Consider the following 18,386-nt stretch of genomic DNA (forward strand, 5'->3'; position numbering starts at 1 on the left):
CTTGAGATACACAGAATGCTAACAAAAACTGTTTTCTAGTTTAGTGTAAATAACCGTTCGCCAATTATTTCAGGTTCACAGTGGTTTTCTAAGTGCATATGATTCAGTCAGGACAAGGATAATTTCTCTTAATTTCTCTCGTTAAATCTACAGTTGGTCATATGTAAGTTGCTCTTTTTTTCAAATTTATCAATTCCAAGCGAAACTAATATATATCTTAATGTCACATGAGAGAAACATGTAGAGGGTTAAATCGTAAGGAACTTGATAGTTGATACTTAATCAGCTTCAAGCTGATGTTAGAAGTTTATTTTTAGTGTTTCATTTTGCTTCTAGTAGCTACTAAACTAAAGTAAGCTATGATTTCTTAGAATAATTAGAAGAATATTATGTTTCAAACCATGTGTGTGTACAGATTTTCCAAACTTTGTTTTAGTGGTTTGAACATATATGTAGCTCCTAGCTCATATCTTTAGGGTTTGGCTTGATATGTAACATTACAAGATATTGATATTTAAGTTGAATAACTGACACACTGTTGTCATGCATTCTGGCTATATTAACATGCCCTATTGTGATTTTTGTTTTGGTGATAGAGATGATCTTTCTGAGCCGCTGCTCAAATAACATGTGTATGTGACCGGGCATAGTTTAGGTGGAGCATTGGCTACCCTTCTTGCTCTCGAGCTTTCCTCTAGCCAGTTAGCTAAGTACGTTGTTTATATTTCTACTTATAGAGTCCTTCATTCTTCCATACTTATGAAAATTAATTCCATTCACGATTCAGGTCTATGTATTTGGAAACTGTGGAAAGCTAACTTGATATTTTTATGATTAGAAATTGATAGAGATTACTTGATCATTGTAAAATTAGTACTTACGTATTTGTAGTACTTTTTAATGTAGTGCGGCGTTTGGAGAGTAATGGCAATGAAATTTAACTATCTTTTTTTTTTTTTTTTTTTTTTTTTTTTGTGTATTAGGTGTGGGGCAATCTCTGTGACTATGTATAAGTTTGGGTCTCCTAGAGTTGCTAACAAAAAGTTTGCAGAAGTTTATAACAAGGTAATAAAAATCACCATTTACAATTTTATTCGCATAAATCCCCATTTATTTGATATAATTTTGCATAAATATCTTTACTTTACCCTATGGCTCTGTATTTTGTGATGAAGTTAGGCCACAAGCATGCATGCAGAAACTTAACAAGAGCAAGAAGGGAAACCAAGCAAGCTAACCAAGCGAACTTAACAAGATAATTTGTTATCTTCATGGACGTTTTTGGTAAACGTTGTTTAGGTTTAATTTCATTCACATGCATAACATATTTTTTTTATATTCAATTCTTTTTTTTTATTATTTTATTTCTTTTCTAATTTTTATTTATTTTTATATAGGCAAAGAAATGCATGAGAAAAGTCAAAGAATAAAAGCAACCTCTTGGTCTCTCACATGCAGATAACTCACATAGAAAAGCAAAGGAAAAAAAATAAAGGAAACTCACACACGCAAACGCAAGAGGAATTAAAAATGCACACGGCTCCTTAATTGAAGGAGACTCACGGAAGCACGGGGGTATATTTTCTTTCTTTTTCATACGGACGAGGTAGTAACGCATGTAGCGCCGCTTGAAGAATCTCGAGGATCCAACTGCTGCGCTCCATCCTTCTCCTCCATTGCCTACCACCTTCATTTTCATTTATTTAGTTTGCTCTTTTTATTTCCTACTTTTTATTTAATTTCAGTTTAAAGTTTATGAAATATTTTTGAGATTTTTGGCTTAGAAGTTTGGGCAATTTATTTGCTGTTTATTTACTTCGTGTTATTTATTTTTTTTGCTTCTTTAAGCTTTCACTTAACAGTGATTACAATTGCTATAGATTGATTTTGAGAATTTGTGATTTAAGTACAAGGATGAACCCTAGAATCTTGATTTTGGGGCTTTTCAATTTTCAGCTCGTATTTTGTCAATTATTTTCTAATCTAATTTAATTTGTAGTTTAGTTTTATTAATCTCTTAGTTTCATTGCATACTAGATTAATTAAAGCTTAATTAGGACTTAAATAATTTCAGTTTTATTATTTAATTTTCAGATTAATTAAGATTGTTTAGTTTAGTTGATTTTTTTTATTGTTAATTTCAATTTGTTAGTCTTTTACATTTCATTTCGACACTCAAAAATCTAAAAATATGAATCTAGTCCATGACTAGTGCCCTTTTCATTCTTGTAGCACTCTTCCATTCATTGCATATACCATCATTTTTATTTTTTCTTTGTGAATATTTTCACAATTTTAAACGAGTTTGATTTTAAGTAACTTTCCCTAAGGAGACGATCTAGGAATTTATTCCTAATTATTACGCGACACCCTCCTGCACATGGGATAGCCTTTGTGCTACTTATTTTTTAGTGAGTCACTAAATGCAGTCTAAATTTTGATTGCTTAATTCATTTGATTATGTGGAAATATTACTTCTAAGAACAACTCAACTGGCCTTGTCAATTGGCTACTGTGGATGTGACATTTATCCCCTGCATGCTTTTCAAACAGCCTTATCCCTTCTGCAGAGTCTTCACTTACAAACACGAGCAACATGTGTTTGTTGCAGTAACGTATCATATGTCCAAAAATATGTATACATGTAGTTAGGCACAAGGATTTGTTATGAACATTACTGACCATGTTGGCTAATTCCTTGTAATGTCCTATTTGTAAACATTGATGTATTTTCATAGCCTTAATTGATTGGTTAACGCAATGGGCAAAGTTGTAAATTACTATATTATTTATGTTATATATATTGGTTATCCTAATTTTTGGTTGGAATAAAATTTCAGGTGTTGGTTTTATCACTTGATGGTCTGTTGAGTAGAAAGTCTTCAATAGGTTTGAGTATTTGATTGTATTTGTATCACTTGGTGGTTGGTGAGAAATAGTTTAGCTATTGAAATTGATCCTGGTAAAAAGTCTATTGCCATAAATAATATTCATGGAGAAAACAATTATCAGTTTCCATTTTCCATTTTCCACGAAGAAATTTCATGGGCAAAAAGTTTTTTTTCCACCACCTAATTTCATGGAAAACGGTATTATTTTCCACCACATCAATACTAGATGGGACCTTATTTGCCACGAAGAAAAAAATGCTTTAACCACCACGAATGTCGTCGCGGGAAAAAGAAGGTTTTTCCCATGAAGTTGTGATTTGGTGGAGAAAGACTCTTTCTTCACTAGTTATATGCCACGAGCCTCTCACGGACCAAATTGGTGGCAAAAAAGTTTTTCCCACTAAGAATATACTTTTTCCCACGACAGTCACCCCCGAGAAAAAGCAATATTTGTTGTAGTGAGTAATCATTTGGACAGTTAAAAAATAATAAAAAAGACACAAAAAAAAAAAAAAAAAGAAAGAAAGAGTGAACAAAGAATATGTAAATGAAATAGGAAAATAATTTGGATGTTATTATGTAGTCTTAAGATATGATTGTCTTGCGTACTCATTTTTAAAAGTTGAATAAATATGACTCATATAATTTTTTTTTTTAATAGTTAGTTTCAAACTAGACAAAGAATGTACAAATTATTTCAAGCCAATAAACTCGTGGGAGTTCTGAAGGTTAAGAGAGGAGACAGTTTCAATGTCGTTATATTGTGCGGCAACATGAGCCAACGTTAGGAGACCTCTACGGAAATATTGCAGCAAATGTTTTTTTCCAGCTACCAAAATATTGGCAAAAACACTAATTGTTTTCCCATGATTATCTATCATTGTTGTGGGACTTTATGTGGTCATTTTTTGGAATTTTGTGACAAGTAAAATCGCTAGAAAAAATCAAGTATTTGTGAAAACTCAAAAAATGGGCACAAAAAGTTATTTGGGAGAGGGGGCTAGGAAACAACGGCGGCTATGCCGTGATGAAAAGAAATCGCCGGAAATCGTTCTTTTCAGCAATTTTGGCTACTATTTCTTGAAGTCACTAGAAATGGTGGTTTTATTGTAGTAAAATTTTAAAAATCTCGCATGATATAATCCGTTGAAAAGAAAATAAGACTTGAATGAGAAATATGTATTTATATATATATATATATACACACACACATATATAGTCAATTAATTTGGAACTAAAAGAAACATATCAAATCATACTGATTCTGATAATTAACCATTTCTTCCCCGATAGACTAATTTAAAAGTATATTATTTTCTATTTTTTGGTTAAATATATTACGAGATGTTTTTTCTTTCTAGAGAGAAAACGTACTAGTTTCAAACTATATAGAGAACGTAGAAATTATTTCATGTGAGAAAATCTTGCCTGTAATCTGTATTTCTGGCAACAAACCTCGCCGGGAATAATATTGATTTCCGATGGCAATGTGTCGTGTCAAGTGTTTCTTTTCAGCGACCAAAAAATTGCCAGAAAAACTAATTGTATTTCTCAAGATTATTTTTGAGACTTTTTGCAGCCACTTTTTAGATTTTTTGTTTCGAGAAAAATTGCAAGAACAAGCCAAGCATTTGCATCAACTTAAAAAAAAAAAAAAAACATTGCCGCAAGAATTTTTTTTTTTTTGGGGGGTGGGGGGGAGAACAATGAATACGCCGTAACAAGAAAACATCGTTGGAAATGGTTCATTTCGTCGATTTTGCCAACAATTTTTGGCAACTTCAGTAGCGAGAAAAAGTATCTTTCTTTTATTCTAATTTCAAAAATCTCGCATGATTGTATATGTATGTATGTATATATATGTGTATATATATATGTATGTCTGTCTTTCAGAACTAAAGGAAACAAATCAAATCATATTATATCTTATAATTAATCATTTCTTCCCAAATAGACTAATTTAAAGGTATCTTCTAATCAACAGGCAATATTGATTAACATTGCTGAAGATTGTCTTTGAATTGGATTTGTTGAATTATGATCATAATTCTGATTACCTTCATTACTTTGACTTGGTGTACATAAATTAAGGGGCTGGATTGATTATTATCGCAAAGGAAGACTATCAAAGGATAGATGCTTATCATACTTGTACACAAATTATCATTATCATTTCTGAATTATTGATTTTGTTCTTGGAAAAAGCCAAATGTACTTAAGAACAACTTACAAAAAAATTACTTCTCCACTTGTGAATTATTGATATGCTGAAAATCAGGAAATTTGAAATTCAAAATTTAAATCTCAAAAGAAAACTAACAAAATGAATTCTGCAAGTAAAATTGTCAGTATATGTAGCACTACCTTTAGTTCTTCTCCAGATAGTTTTGTAGGTAGTGATAGGAGTAATGTAATATATAATATTTAAGAATAAATATGATAATAATTAAGTTAAATAAAAAGGCAAAACTAACCTCTTTCTGTCGCACTAGTACACATGAAATGCACATTATTTATTTCTAATATACCTACTATTTTAAATAAATTACTATTATTCTTATCGTCTTCATAGCATACATATCTTTAGAGCAAGATAATATTTTTGGTGCAAAGCAACAGATTTATTCCTATTGAGACACGTCTTCTATTCTTGGGCTAAATGAATTTAGTCATTAAAGTCTAAATAATGTTAAAAGTTGAGTAAATAAATACTAGAAAATATGAAATTTTAAAATTCAGACTTTTTGCAAGACCTTCAAAAATCAAGTATTTGCAACAACTTCAAAAAATTGCAGCAAAAAGTTTTTGGGGAGGGGGGGCACCGTACTAGTTTAAAAGTATTATGAGCTAAAGAGAAACCTTTTTTTCGGATACCAAAAAATAACTGGAAAAGCTAATTTTTTTCCCGTGATTGTTTGCCATTATTGTGGAACATTTTGGAAACCTTTTTGGACTTTTTTGGGTGGGCAAAATCACGGAAAAAAGTCATTTGAGGGTGGGGACGACAACTGTGGCTACGACGTGGTGACAAAAAATCGTTGTAAATGGTTCTTTTTGGGGAGTTTTCCTACAATTTCCCATAAGAACAAAAAATTTATTAAGGATGAAATTTCCTATCAGTAAATATCCCGTTCGAACGTTGTTTTGATCAATAGAACGGTAAATGACTTTCGTCAATATTTTGGGACCAAATTTAAATTTCATCCTTAAAAGTCATTTCTTGGACAATTTTATTTCATCCTTACCAACCATTATCTCATAAACCAATTAATGCATTTGGAGCTCCACCAATACACTATTTTCTTTTGTGACTGGTCTGGTCTTCATTACTGCTGATACTCTCTATAGACAAACATCCAAGAGACAACAATAAGGACTCAATCTCATCCTTCATAGAAAGAGAGGACTCAACTTCTACAGAAAAAAGGTCCAAAAGGCGAACTCCTTTTTTTATTTTTATTTTCACTAAACAATAAGGAAAGTACTAAGATAGACGCAAAAAAGAATAGATTACATTTTGGACCAACTCAGATAAACTTTAAAATCTGTGATGGCTCATGAAGGCAACACACTTTGTCACTTTTTAGCCACAAAAATTGTATCTGAAAGATTTTATAGTGGCGATGCGGGTGATCCGGCACATGTGGCGTGAAAAGAGATAAAGCAAGATATTTTCACCTTTTTCCACTGGATTTGTGCTGATATGCCTTCTCTAGGTAGTCCAGACTCAGAGCTGCTATTAACGTCGAATCAAACCCAAATTCTCGTGCATCAAAATTGGAGTTTAACGAAGTATCTCAATTAAAACAACAAGTATGATAAAAGTAAACATAATCATAAATCTATGCAACAAATTTTACAATCAATTATAATTATATTTGAAAATAATAAATGAAACAGAAAATTTAGAATGATTGAACCCATAACAAATCAAATGTTTAGAATTAGGTTATATATTGAAGTCATAATAGGACATGCATTGCTCCCCCCGTTATAAGACCTACTAGACAAGTAAAACCTAATAATAGTAATAATAACAATAATAATAATAATAACAATAATGTTCTTATAAAATAAAATAATTTCAAATAAAATAATTGTTAATTGTTTCAGAAAACTAAATGGATATAATTGTAATTGGAATGATAAAACATAAAAATAGAGTATTAATTTGAAAATTTAAAAATTATAATGTTTTTTAAATGAAAATAATATTAATTTAAAACATGTATTCAATATGATTCATTATTATGAGAAATAATATGAAGCGATATCCAAAAGTAATAAAATATTATTCTTTAAATTTAAAGATATTATTTTCTTTTTGGAACAGAAATATAATATTATTGTTCTTTTCAAATTGTAAATTGCAATCCCGATCTTAGAAAATAAAAAAATGTTCTTGTCAACATAATTCTTTAAAGGATAAAAATTGTTTATAGTTCTAATAATAATTTTAAAAATATTATATTGAGTAATATTAGATACAGTCATTGAGTGTACAAACGATAAGCAATATTTTGAAAAAAAATGAATCCACTATTAAAAAAATGGTGGATGTAGCACGAGAGAAATCACCGAAAAGGCCGAACGACATTTTTTTTCATACATTTTTTTATACCGTTAAACATTTAAAAAACGTCACAACATCATTAAAAAATAATTCCTTAATAATTGAGTAAAAAATAAATAAATAAAATTTTGAGACCCACCATCGGGACCCTTTATCAGGACATGTAGCATTTTCTTTAAAAAATTAATTTTTTTATATGAGTCTCATATTTACTCACTTTTTTCAAAGAGATTGCGCGGCACTTTTGCACTACACGACTGCAAATATTATTTCTCAATATGAAATGTGTTATAACAAAAAACAAAATAGTGAATAAGATAAATTAAATATCAATTATAAACTGAGAGTTGAGATTGGCAAGGAACGTAAACCGATTATCATGGCTACTGTTACCACTCAATTATTCGCCAATAACTCTAGAGAGCAACCCAATTAGCCCTCGATAGTACTACATCAGAAAGCAACGATGGTTTAATGAAAATGAATAATATTGCACCTACTACTGATAAAGGATTTTCTGCAGATATCGATGATGAGCCTATCAACAACAGCAGCAAGATTCAAGATGTTTTTGGATTCCCTCCGGGTACAGATTCTCCCCAACAAGAGAAGAGCTCATCGTTTTTTACCTGAAGAAGAAAATATGTAACCAGCCCCTGCCAATGAACAAGATCGTAGAAGTTAACTTATATGCATATGACGCAGATTTTCTTGCAGGTATAAGTAATGATCTTGTTCAAACATCATGTTTCATTCTTGGTATTCTTCCATGGTTTGAGCTGTTAACTGGATCTTTTGAACATAACGTCACATCATATAAAGAGTTTCTTTCTTGCTAATAATTTTTAATCTGAACAAGAAAATCATGACATATCAGATATTGTGCAGATACATTTCCTTGATGTGCTGTTTTTCTTTTTCCTTGCATTCGTATTATTAGGAATAAATGCGATTAAAGAAAACAGGGTGAACTTGCCGAAATTGAAGCTAAACATAAATATTTGTGTAATTTCATATATTTATTCCCTTATACTTTTGCTAAGTGCATTTGACATGGAAAGAAGAAGATGGTTGACATTAGGAATATTAGTTCCAAGAAAAACAAGCACATCAAGAAAATTAAGGTATCTGCACAATATCTACCATGATTCTCACATTCAGATTATAAATAATTAGCAAACATGAAACTTTATATCATGCAAAGTTATGTTCAAACCAATTTCATTGGAAAAGATCAAGTTCCAAACAGCTAAAACCATAAGAATACTAAGAAAGAACTAGGATGTTTGAACAAGATCAATACTACTTGCCTGCAAGAAAATCTGGGTTATATGCATATAGGTTAACCTCCACGATCTTGTTAATTGGCAGCGGCTAGTTCCATACTTTCTTCTCCAATTAAAAAGTGATGAGCTCTTCGTCTGTTGGGAGGAATCTGTACTCAAGAGGTTTGGAAAAAAATCTTTGTTCCTTAATCTTGTTGTTGCTGTTGAAATTGTTTGACTCATCATCGAGATCTGTAGGAAACCTTTGATCATGAATAGCTCCAATATTATTCGTTGTGATCAATGAACTGTCGTTGCTCTCTGGTGTATTACAGTCGAGGACTAATTGGGGTTACTCTCTAGAGTTATTGGTGAATGATTGGGTAGTAACAGCAGCCTTAAGAATCGGTTTACATTCATTGTCATTCTTAGCCTCCATAGCACGACTCTTCTCTGAAAAATAAGTAATTTCAATAGACATCAAATAACTTGAAACTCGTACGACGTTCTCTCTTTAAATAAATATATTTTAAATCTTAGTGCCAGTTCACTTCTACAAATTTTTTTGGAGTCTTGGACTTATTCAATAGTGTAATTTGTCTTTTTAAATCCATTTAAACATTTTATCCTTCTATTCGGATTATTTTCTTATTATTATTTTTTTTTTTGGATACTTCCAGGATTTATCGTGCTTTTTTTTCCTTGTATATAGGAGCATCCATTCAGAAGAAGTTAATCCAATTGAATCAATATTTAAGTCAACTTGTTTCTCCCTTCAAGTTCTCTCTCAACAAACTCTCTCTATCCATGTCTCTCAAGCCATCGGTTCTCTCTCTCACAGTCTCTCCCGTTGGTTGCATCACCCACCGTAAACCAAAACAATACCACACACAAGAACCCTTTCTTTTTCAACACAACCACTATAAACAACCACCAATCGACGCTCAACCCATGTTTGGCCACCCACGCACGTCCCCAAAACATCCTCTGTTTTCATAACCAGAAACAGAGCACCGGTTCTTCCCATGCACAGCAATCCCGCAAGCCTCCTCAGCCATCCAACTCCACCGAAAACACTGCCCAAGCCTCCACCCTACGGTTGCCACAGTTCAAGCACAGTAAGAACACCATAGGCCACTGCCACTGCCACAACACACACTCTCTCTCTTTCTCTTTTGATATCACGTTTCTAACCACCTTTGAATATCTCAGCGGCTTGGCCATTGCTACTCGCTGGAAAAATATTCTCCATCATTGGACACCGACCATGAACCACCCCTCCCACCTCACGATTGCACACCTACGACAAACCACACACCTTGGTATCCTCCCCTCTCAAAGTGCTCTCTCCCTCTCTTCGTTCTCTCTCTCTCTCTCTCTCAGAAGTCCCACCACCGTTGAGCCCAGCCGCACCGCCGTCTAGATCCACCCAAACCACCACCACACATAGCCTCATGGTAAGGATCCATGCACTGCTCCTCTCTTCTAAGTGAAGCCTGGTTTACAAAATGAAAATATTGTCATTGGTAAAGGGGAGCTTCGAACTGATATTACATTTATGGCCTTATTTTACAATGGGCAGTGAATCACTACCCATCTGCTACAAGTGCATTTCAAGTTTTTTTTTTTTATCATTTTCTTTTAACTATTTTTTTATATCCTTAATCACTAAAAAAAATTAAAAATATATATATAACTTTACTAATACACACTTCCTTAATCATAAGTAAAATAAAAAATTTTAAAAAAATCAAATACAAAAATAGTAGTAGATGGGTAGTAGTAGGGTAATAACCCTATCATTATTCTTTTACAATTGGGTCTGGGCTGTTTTGTTTACGTACTGTACTTTATATATATATTTTTTCAGTGCGCTCAATTTTTATTTCAAAATAGTTCAGAAACTTTATTTTCATAGCAAATATTTAAGGGATTTAAATTATGTTGTTAATCATTAATTTTTATATTTTAAGTAATCGTGTAATCTTATTTTAGACACTTTAAATCTAATCTAGTTTATTTTTATTAAATGAAATTTTATTGTTTACTGTAATAGGTTTTTTGTATAATTATATTTACTAGTATTAAATCTTTTATAGTTAGATTTCAATAGTAAAATATTTTAGGGTTCAAAGTATTAGTCTGAGAGATTAAGTAGATATCGATTCATTTGAGGAGTGATGATATTTAAGGTTGCGAGAATCTATGAAGTTTTAGGAAAATAGTTAATTTTGATATTTTTAGTCTTAAATATCAAAATATTGTTTAGTTGGAGATTTACATAAGTTGCGTGTCTAATTTTAAGGTGACGATTGATATTCGTTCAGTATTGTTGTGAAAAAATTCAAAAAAAATTAAAAGTTCAGGTAAGTAGGGTTCCTATGCTAGACTTTGCATAAAAAAATTAAACTATGATTGATTTTATAAAAAATATGCATGTTTTTGTTATGAAAAGAATTTTGAAACAACCTCAGTTATTCATTCTACATTATTCATGAAATCTGTATAAAAGATAAAAATATTTTTGTCATGACTAGTGTAGACATGAGTAAATTTATGGCATTCTGTTTCATGTAACTTAAATAAATCTCCAGTGAACAGATAAATCTCATGTTACACTTGAAGTACCTATTTTAATTCCTCAAAAACTTAAGATTTCTCTTAATTCTAAAATACTATCACTTCCTAAATTTCTCAATATCCACATAACTATAAAACTCAGAATATTTCTAAAATTTCATAATAATATTAGTAATAGATACAATTATGTCATAAAATACATATCTGGTTTAAAGGCTCATTAAAACAAAACTGATTAAAGTAGGAAGGCAAATGTTTCATTTAATAAAAATAGACTAATTAGTATCTCTTTAAAGAGTTCAAAATAGAAATCTTGCACTACTATGTACTTCTAAAAATATTAATACTTATAATATCTTTCAAATATTTATTCAATTTGTATTTAAAACAAAACTCAAACAAAGTGAATTTAACATATAAAAACTACAACATGATCAACTTATAAATATTTTGTTTAAAGCACCAGTACATTGGCTTAGTTTATAAGCCCATACATCTATGCCCAAAATAGACTATAACCCACGTAAAACAAAACTCAAGCATTCAGATTCAATAAGCATAATATTAACTAGTGTGTTCCAAAGAAGGCAAAATGGTAAAACACCTAATATTATTAGAGTAACCGAGATACACAAACATATGTATATTTCCTTCTTATGAAAACTACCACAAAACAAAAGAAAATCAGGAGATGAGCAGCGGCAGAGACTTACCCAACGGAAATCGAGAGGTAACAAGCGATGGCAGAAGATGCATTCACGGCAAGCACCAAAAACACCAAAAAACAATTGAAGCTCACGACTTTTATGGCAAAAACAGGGCACGGCAATAAGGCAAAACAGAGCAATTAAAGACCAAACAAAAAGAGAATGCAATGGAAATAAATCACAAGCATGAGCAACAAAATTAGTAAGGAAGATTTAAGAGAAAGCACAACAATGGAGGCTCACGGACAGACCTGCAAATGGAGAGAAAAACAGATGAAAAATATATGCTAAAGAGGAAGAGATTTGCACTGTTTTACAACAAAAAGGGAAACCGAAAATTAAAGAGATGGAAAAGGAAACATTACCAGCCGAAGATGGAGGAATGAGTGGTGGCGTTTGCTGACTTGTAGAGGGGAAGATCCGAAAATAAGATGGAGAGGAAGAAGGAACACTGCAGACGGCAACTCAATGAAAAACAGAGGAGAACAAAAAATGACATAAAATGAAGGAGAAGAGGAGAAGCAGCAGCCGCATGGGTTGAAGAAAGGGGAAACGAATCTGAAATGGAAGGGTGGAGAAGCAACGGCGCTGGAGAAGAAAAATAGATGGGAAAGCCCTAAGGGCTAGACCAAACGACGCCGTTTTGGGGGGGGGAATTTACTGGGCTGGGTTGAAACCTCAAGGGTTGGGCTGGGGACCAAAAGGGCTAGGCCCAAAAGAAAAAAATAAAACACACACACAAAAAGGCCTAGTCCGAAAATATAAGAGTCCAACAAAAGAAAAAAAAAAAGCACAATAAAAAATAAATAAATAAGAGCCAAATAAAAACACTGCAACTCAATATTAATAAAATAAAATAATTAAAGTCCAACAATAAAATTATTCATTAAAGCAAAGAGCAAATTTAAATGCAATCACTAATTAATATGAAGAAAGCACATCAAAGTAAATTTCACAACTTAAGAATTATAAAATAAATCCAACGAGAAATTCGATAAATTTAAAACAAGAGAACCAATATTTAAATTAATTAAAATAATCCTTCACTAAAAATAAATACACTAAAATACAGGGTATCAAATCCTCCCCCCTTTAAAAAAAAATTCATCCTCTAAATTTGCTTAGCTAACTGTTGCTACTTCCAATGGGCTAATCACGATTCCATTGCGCACTCTGTATTGAGTTGAAATCGGGCCTACACTATGTTGTGTTGATTCCTGCTTCGTGCCGTCAAATCAGTCCTCTGAAGCGGGTTGGGGTTCATGCTCAGCTAAGGTCGGGTCGCCACGACCATCAAAAGTGGGTGGGTGCATCTGATTGAACTGCTCTGTGGTGCATATGTCCTCTTCATTTCCTGCATTCAAGACCCCAAGATTTCGAACACGATGTCGAGCAGCCATCCTGGAAGACTCATCCTTGGTTAAACATTTCAAAGGAAGAAAATAATAAAGTAATGATTGCGCGAAAAATATAACTACCAATTAATCTATAAATCACGAATCGGTAATCTATTTCTTGAAGTCCGTAGAATTCTAAACCTCAATTCAAAAATTTATTTCCTAAAGTCCATAATTTCAAGACCTCATTTATCAGAGTCTACGGAACTTCAAACCTGGCTTTTAATCAAGCTTATTTACACCTATAAAATCTAAACCTTAAATCTTATCAAAATCATTTTCTACATTCCATCAAAAAGCCTAATGGATCTAAAACCTTAAACGTCATGAAGATTGGTTCTTAAAATTTACAAACTTTAATACCTCAAATTTCCTAGAACATATTCCCAAAAGCCTATCAGATTCTAAAACCTTAAATACAAATTTCATCATCTCTTAGTCCTAGAATTTCTACACCTCAAATCGGAAGTTACATCCTAAACCCACAATATCAAAAATCTCATACGTTATAGTCTGCAGAACCTCAAACCTGGCTCTAATACAACCTGTAACATCCCAATGGAAGACCCAAACCACATGGCCTATACTCCAAAAGAACTAGTCAATAATACAATTGGAGCCCCAGTGGAACCTTATAAAGAGCAAGAATTTCTCATTCCCAAGTAATATGGGATCCCATACACCACCTACCCTTATTCATATTATATGGGGTATCACATACGAAGCCCTCTTTCAAAAACAGGAGGATATATTAATGTTGGTTTGAAAATGCAATCTATAGTAATTATAATTTTATGCACAATGTATATATATACGTACAAATTAATGTGACAATTATTGAAATGGTGAAGATTTTAAACTTACTTGAAATTCAAATTAAAAAAAAAAAGGTAAAAATTAGGGACAAAACTCAATATATATAATATTATCGCGTAAATATATATGTACGTACATGATGTAAATTGTAATACTACTCAGAAGTATGCATGCCTAATGGTATTGTTGGTCTTGCAAAGAACTATGCCTAATATAAGAATTACTGAGTCAACCAGAATTGTGGCATGTGCATGCATGTTGATCAGCTTTTTTTATTCAATCATTTTTCTTGCGCGCATAGCAAAAACATAAATTATTTCTAACTCATCTTTGGAGGAAGAGTCATATAGAAGATGATCAAGTTCAAGAATATGTTCTACATGAGAAGAGAATAGATCATAGGCCTAGCTATTTTTGAAATTAATCAAATGTAGAGTGAAAATGTCTCGATTTGCATTGACAAATACAATCATTCTAGAGTATAACTGTTGAAAAATGTGAGAGTCAGGATCAATAGAAAAAGTGATCATTTAAAAAATTCAACTATAGTTGAATATAAGAGCAGTTATAAAAGCATTCTTGAGATACACAGAATGCTAACAAAAACTGTTTTCTAGTTTAATGGTTGGTGAGAAATAGTTTAGCAGTTGAAATTGATCAAAAGTCTATTGCCATGAATAATATTCATGAACAAAACAATTATCAGTTTCCATTTTCCACGAAGAAGTTTCATGGGCAAAAAGTTTTTTTTCCACCACCTAATATCATGGAAATCGGTATTATTTCCCACTACATCAATACTAGATGGGACCTTATTTGCCACGAAGAAAAAAATGCTTTAACCGCCACAGATGTCGTCGTGGGAAAAAGAAAGTTTTTTTCCATGAACTTGTGGTTTGGTGGAGAAAGACTCTTTCTTCACTAGTTATATGCTACAAGCCTCCCATGGTGGCACAAAAGTTTTTCCCACTAGGGATATACTTTTTCCCACGACATCCACTCTTGAGAAAAAGTAATATTTGTTGTAGTGAGTAATCATTTGAATGGTTAAAAAATAATAAAAAAGAAAAAGAAAAAAAAAAGAAAGAGTGAACAAAGAATATGTAAATGAAATAGGAAAAGAATTTGGATGTTATTATGTAGTCTTAAGATATGCTAGTCTCGAGTACTCATTTTTAAAAATTGAATAAATATGAGACTCGTATAATTTTTTTTTAATAGTTTATTTCAAACTAGATAAAGAATGTACAAAGTATTTCACGCCAACAAACTCACAGGAGTTCTGAAGGTTAAGAGAGGAGACAGTTTCAATGTCGTTATATTGTGCGGCAACATGAGCCAACGTTAGGAGACCTCTACGGAAATATTGTAGCAAATGTTTTTTTCCAACTACCAAAGAATTGTCAAAAACACTAATTGTTTTCTCACGATTATCTATCATTGTTGTGGGACTTTATGCGGTCATTTTTTGGAATTTTTGTGGCAAGTAAAATCGCTAGAGAAAATCAAGTCTTCGCGAAAACTCAAAAAATAGCACAAAAAGTTATTTGGGAGAGGGGGCTAGGAAACAACGGCGGCTATGCCGTGATGAGAAGAAATCGCCGGAAATCGTTCTTTTCAGCAATTTTGGCTACGATTTCGAGTGACTTCAGTCACTAGAAATGGTGGTCTTATTGTAGTAAAATTTTAAAAATCTCGCATGATATAATCCGACAAAAAGAAAATAAGACTTGAATGAGAAATATGTATATATATATTTACACATATATAGTCAATTAATTTGGAACTAAAGGAAACATATCAAATCATATTGTATCTTATAATTAACCATTTCTTTCTAACAGACTAATTTAAATGTATATTATTTTCTATTTTCTAGTTAAATATATTACAAAATGTTTTTCCTTTCTAGAGAGAAAACGTTCTAGTTTTAAACTAAATAGAGAACGTAGAAATTATTTCATGTGAGAAAAGCTCGCTTGTAATTTGTATTTCTGGCAACAAACCTCATCGGGAATAATAATGATTTCCGGTGGTAATGTCTTGTCGCAAGTGTTTCTTTTCGGCTACCAAAAAATTGCCAAAAAAACTAATTGTATTTCTCAAGATTATTTTTGGGACTTTTTGCAGCCACTTTTTGGATTTTTTGTACCGAGAAAAATTGCCAGAACAAGCCAAGCATTTACATCAACTTAAAAAAAAAAAAAAAAAAAAAACATTGCTGCAAGATTTTTTTTTTTTTTTTGGGGGGGGGGACAACAATGAATACGCCGTGACAAGAAAACATTGTTGGAAATGGTTCATTTCGTCAATTTTGCCAATTTTGCCAACAATATTCGGCAACTTCAGTAGCGGGAAAAAGTATTTTTTTCTTTTATTCTAATTTCAAAAATCTCGCATGATTGTATATGTATGTCTTTCAGAACTAAAGGAAACAAATCAAATCGTATTCTATCTTATAATTAATCTTTTCTTCCCAAATAGACTAATTTAAAGGTATCTTATAATCAACAGACAATATTGATTAACATTGCTGAAGATTGTCTTCGAATTGGATTTGTTGAATTATGATAATAATCATGATTACCTTCATTAATTTGACTTGGTGGAAATAAATTAAGGGGCTGGATTGATTGCTATCGCGAAGGAAGACTATCAAGGGATAGATGCTTATGATACTTGTATACAAATTATCATTATCATTTCGGAATTTATTGAGGAAAATTTCTTATCAGTAAATATTCCGTTCGAACGTTTTATTGATCAATGGAACGGTAAATGACTTTCGTCAATATTTTGGGATGAAATTTAAATTTCATCCTTAAAAGTCATTTCTTGGACAATTTTATTTCATCCTTATCAACCATTATCTCATAAACCAATTAATGCATTTTGAGCTTTACCAGTACAATATTTTCTTTTGTGACTGGTCTGGTCTTCACTACTGCTGATACTCTTTATAGACAAACATCCAAGAGACAGCAATAAGGACTCAATCTCATCCTTCATAGAAAGAGATGACTCAACTTCTACAGAAAAAAAGGTCCTAAAGGCAAAATCCTTTTTTTATTTTTATTTTTACTAAACAATAAGGAAAGTACTAAGATAGACACAAAAAAGAACGGATTACATTTTGGACCAACTCCGATAAACTTTAAAATCTGTGACAGCGCATGAAGGCAACACGTTTTGTCTCTTTTCAACCACAAAAATCATATCTGAAAGATTTTATGGTGGCGATTCCAGTGATCCAGCACATGTGGCGTGGAAAGAGACAAAGCGAAATAGTTTCACCTTTTTCCACTGGATTTGCGCTGATATGCCTTCTCTAGGTAGTCTAGACTCAGAGCTGCTATTAATGTCGAATCAAACCCAGATCCCCTTGCATCAAGATTGGGGTTTAACAAAGTATCTCAATTAAAACAACAAGTATGATAAAAGTAAATATAATCATAAATCTATGCAACCAATTTTACAAACTATGATAATTATATTTGAAAATAATGAATGAAACAGAAAATTTATATTGATTGAACCCATAACAAATCAAATGTTTAGAATTAAGTTATATATTGAAGTCATAACAGGATATGCATTGCTCCACCAGTTATAAGACCTATTAGACATGTAAATCATAACAACGACAACAACAACAACAACAACAACAACAACAACAACAACAATAATAATAATAATAATGTTCTTATAAAAGAAAATAATTTCAAATAAAATAATTGTTAATTGTTTCAGAAAACTAAATGGATATAATTGTAATTGGAATGATAAAACCTAAAAATAGAGTATTAATTTGAAATTTTAAAAAGTATGATGTTTTTTAAATGAAAATAATATTAATTTAAAAAAAGTATTCAATATGATTCATTATTATGAGAAATAATATGAAACGATATCCTAAAATAATAAAATATTATTCTTTAAATTTAAAAATATTATTTTCTTTTTGGAACAGAAATATAATATTATTGTTATTTTCAAATTTTTAATTGCAATCCCGATCTTAGAAAATAAAAGCATGTTCTTGTCAAAATAATTTTTTAAAGGATAAAAAATGTTTATAGTTCTTTTAATAATAATTTTAAAAATGTATTATATTGAATAATGTTAGATACAGTCATGGAGTGTGCAAACAATGAACA

At 31.5% G+C, this 18,386-nt stretch overlaps 1 protein-coding gene across 1 annotated transcript; it reads right to left on the minus strand.

Moving 5' to 3' along the window:
- Nucleotides 1–7,996: 7,996 nt before the first annotated feature.
- Nucleotides 7,997–13,416, minus strand: LOC121265805. The gene is made up of 4 exons (XM_041169469.1): nucleotides 13,308–13,416; nucleotides 12,382–12,604; nucleotides 12,023–12,110; nucleotides 7,997–8,120 (listed from the first exon to the last, which is right to left on the minus strand). Exons 1-4 carry the CDS (start codon nucleotides 13,414–13,416, stop codon nucleotides 8,025–8,027), a joined length of 516 nt encoding a protein of 171 aa, XP_041025403.1. The 3' UTR covers nucleotides 7,997–8,024.
- Between the last annotated feature and the right edge of the window lie 4,970 nt (nucleotides 13,417–18,386).

Source organism: Juglans microcarpa x Juglans regia, chromosome 5D (assembly GCF_004785595.1).
Source record: "Juglans microcarpa x Juglans regia isolate MS1-56 chromosome 5D, Jm3101_v1.0, whole genome shotgun sequence".
Taxonomy (NCBI): domain Eukaryota; kingdom Viridiplantae; phylum Streptophyta; class Magnoliopsida; order Fagales; family Juglandaceae; genus Juglans; species Juglans microcarpa x Juglans regia.

Excerpts from the sequence above, each read along its gene's own strand:
- LOC121265805 (XM_041169469.1), bottom strand. The coding sequence starts at position 13,416 with ATGGCTGCTCGACATCGTGTTCGAAATCTTGGGGTCTTGAATGCAGGA. Across the intron at positions 12,111-12,381 it reads CATTCCTCCATCTTCGGCTG|TCGTGAGCTTCAATTGTTTT; the intron begins GTAATGTTTCCT and ends TTGCCATAAAAG. Across the intron at positions 8,121-12,022 it reads TACCTCTCGATTTCCGTTGG|GGGCTGGTTACATATTTTCT; the intron begins GTAAGTCTCTGC and ends GTTCATTGGCAG.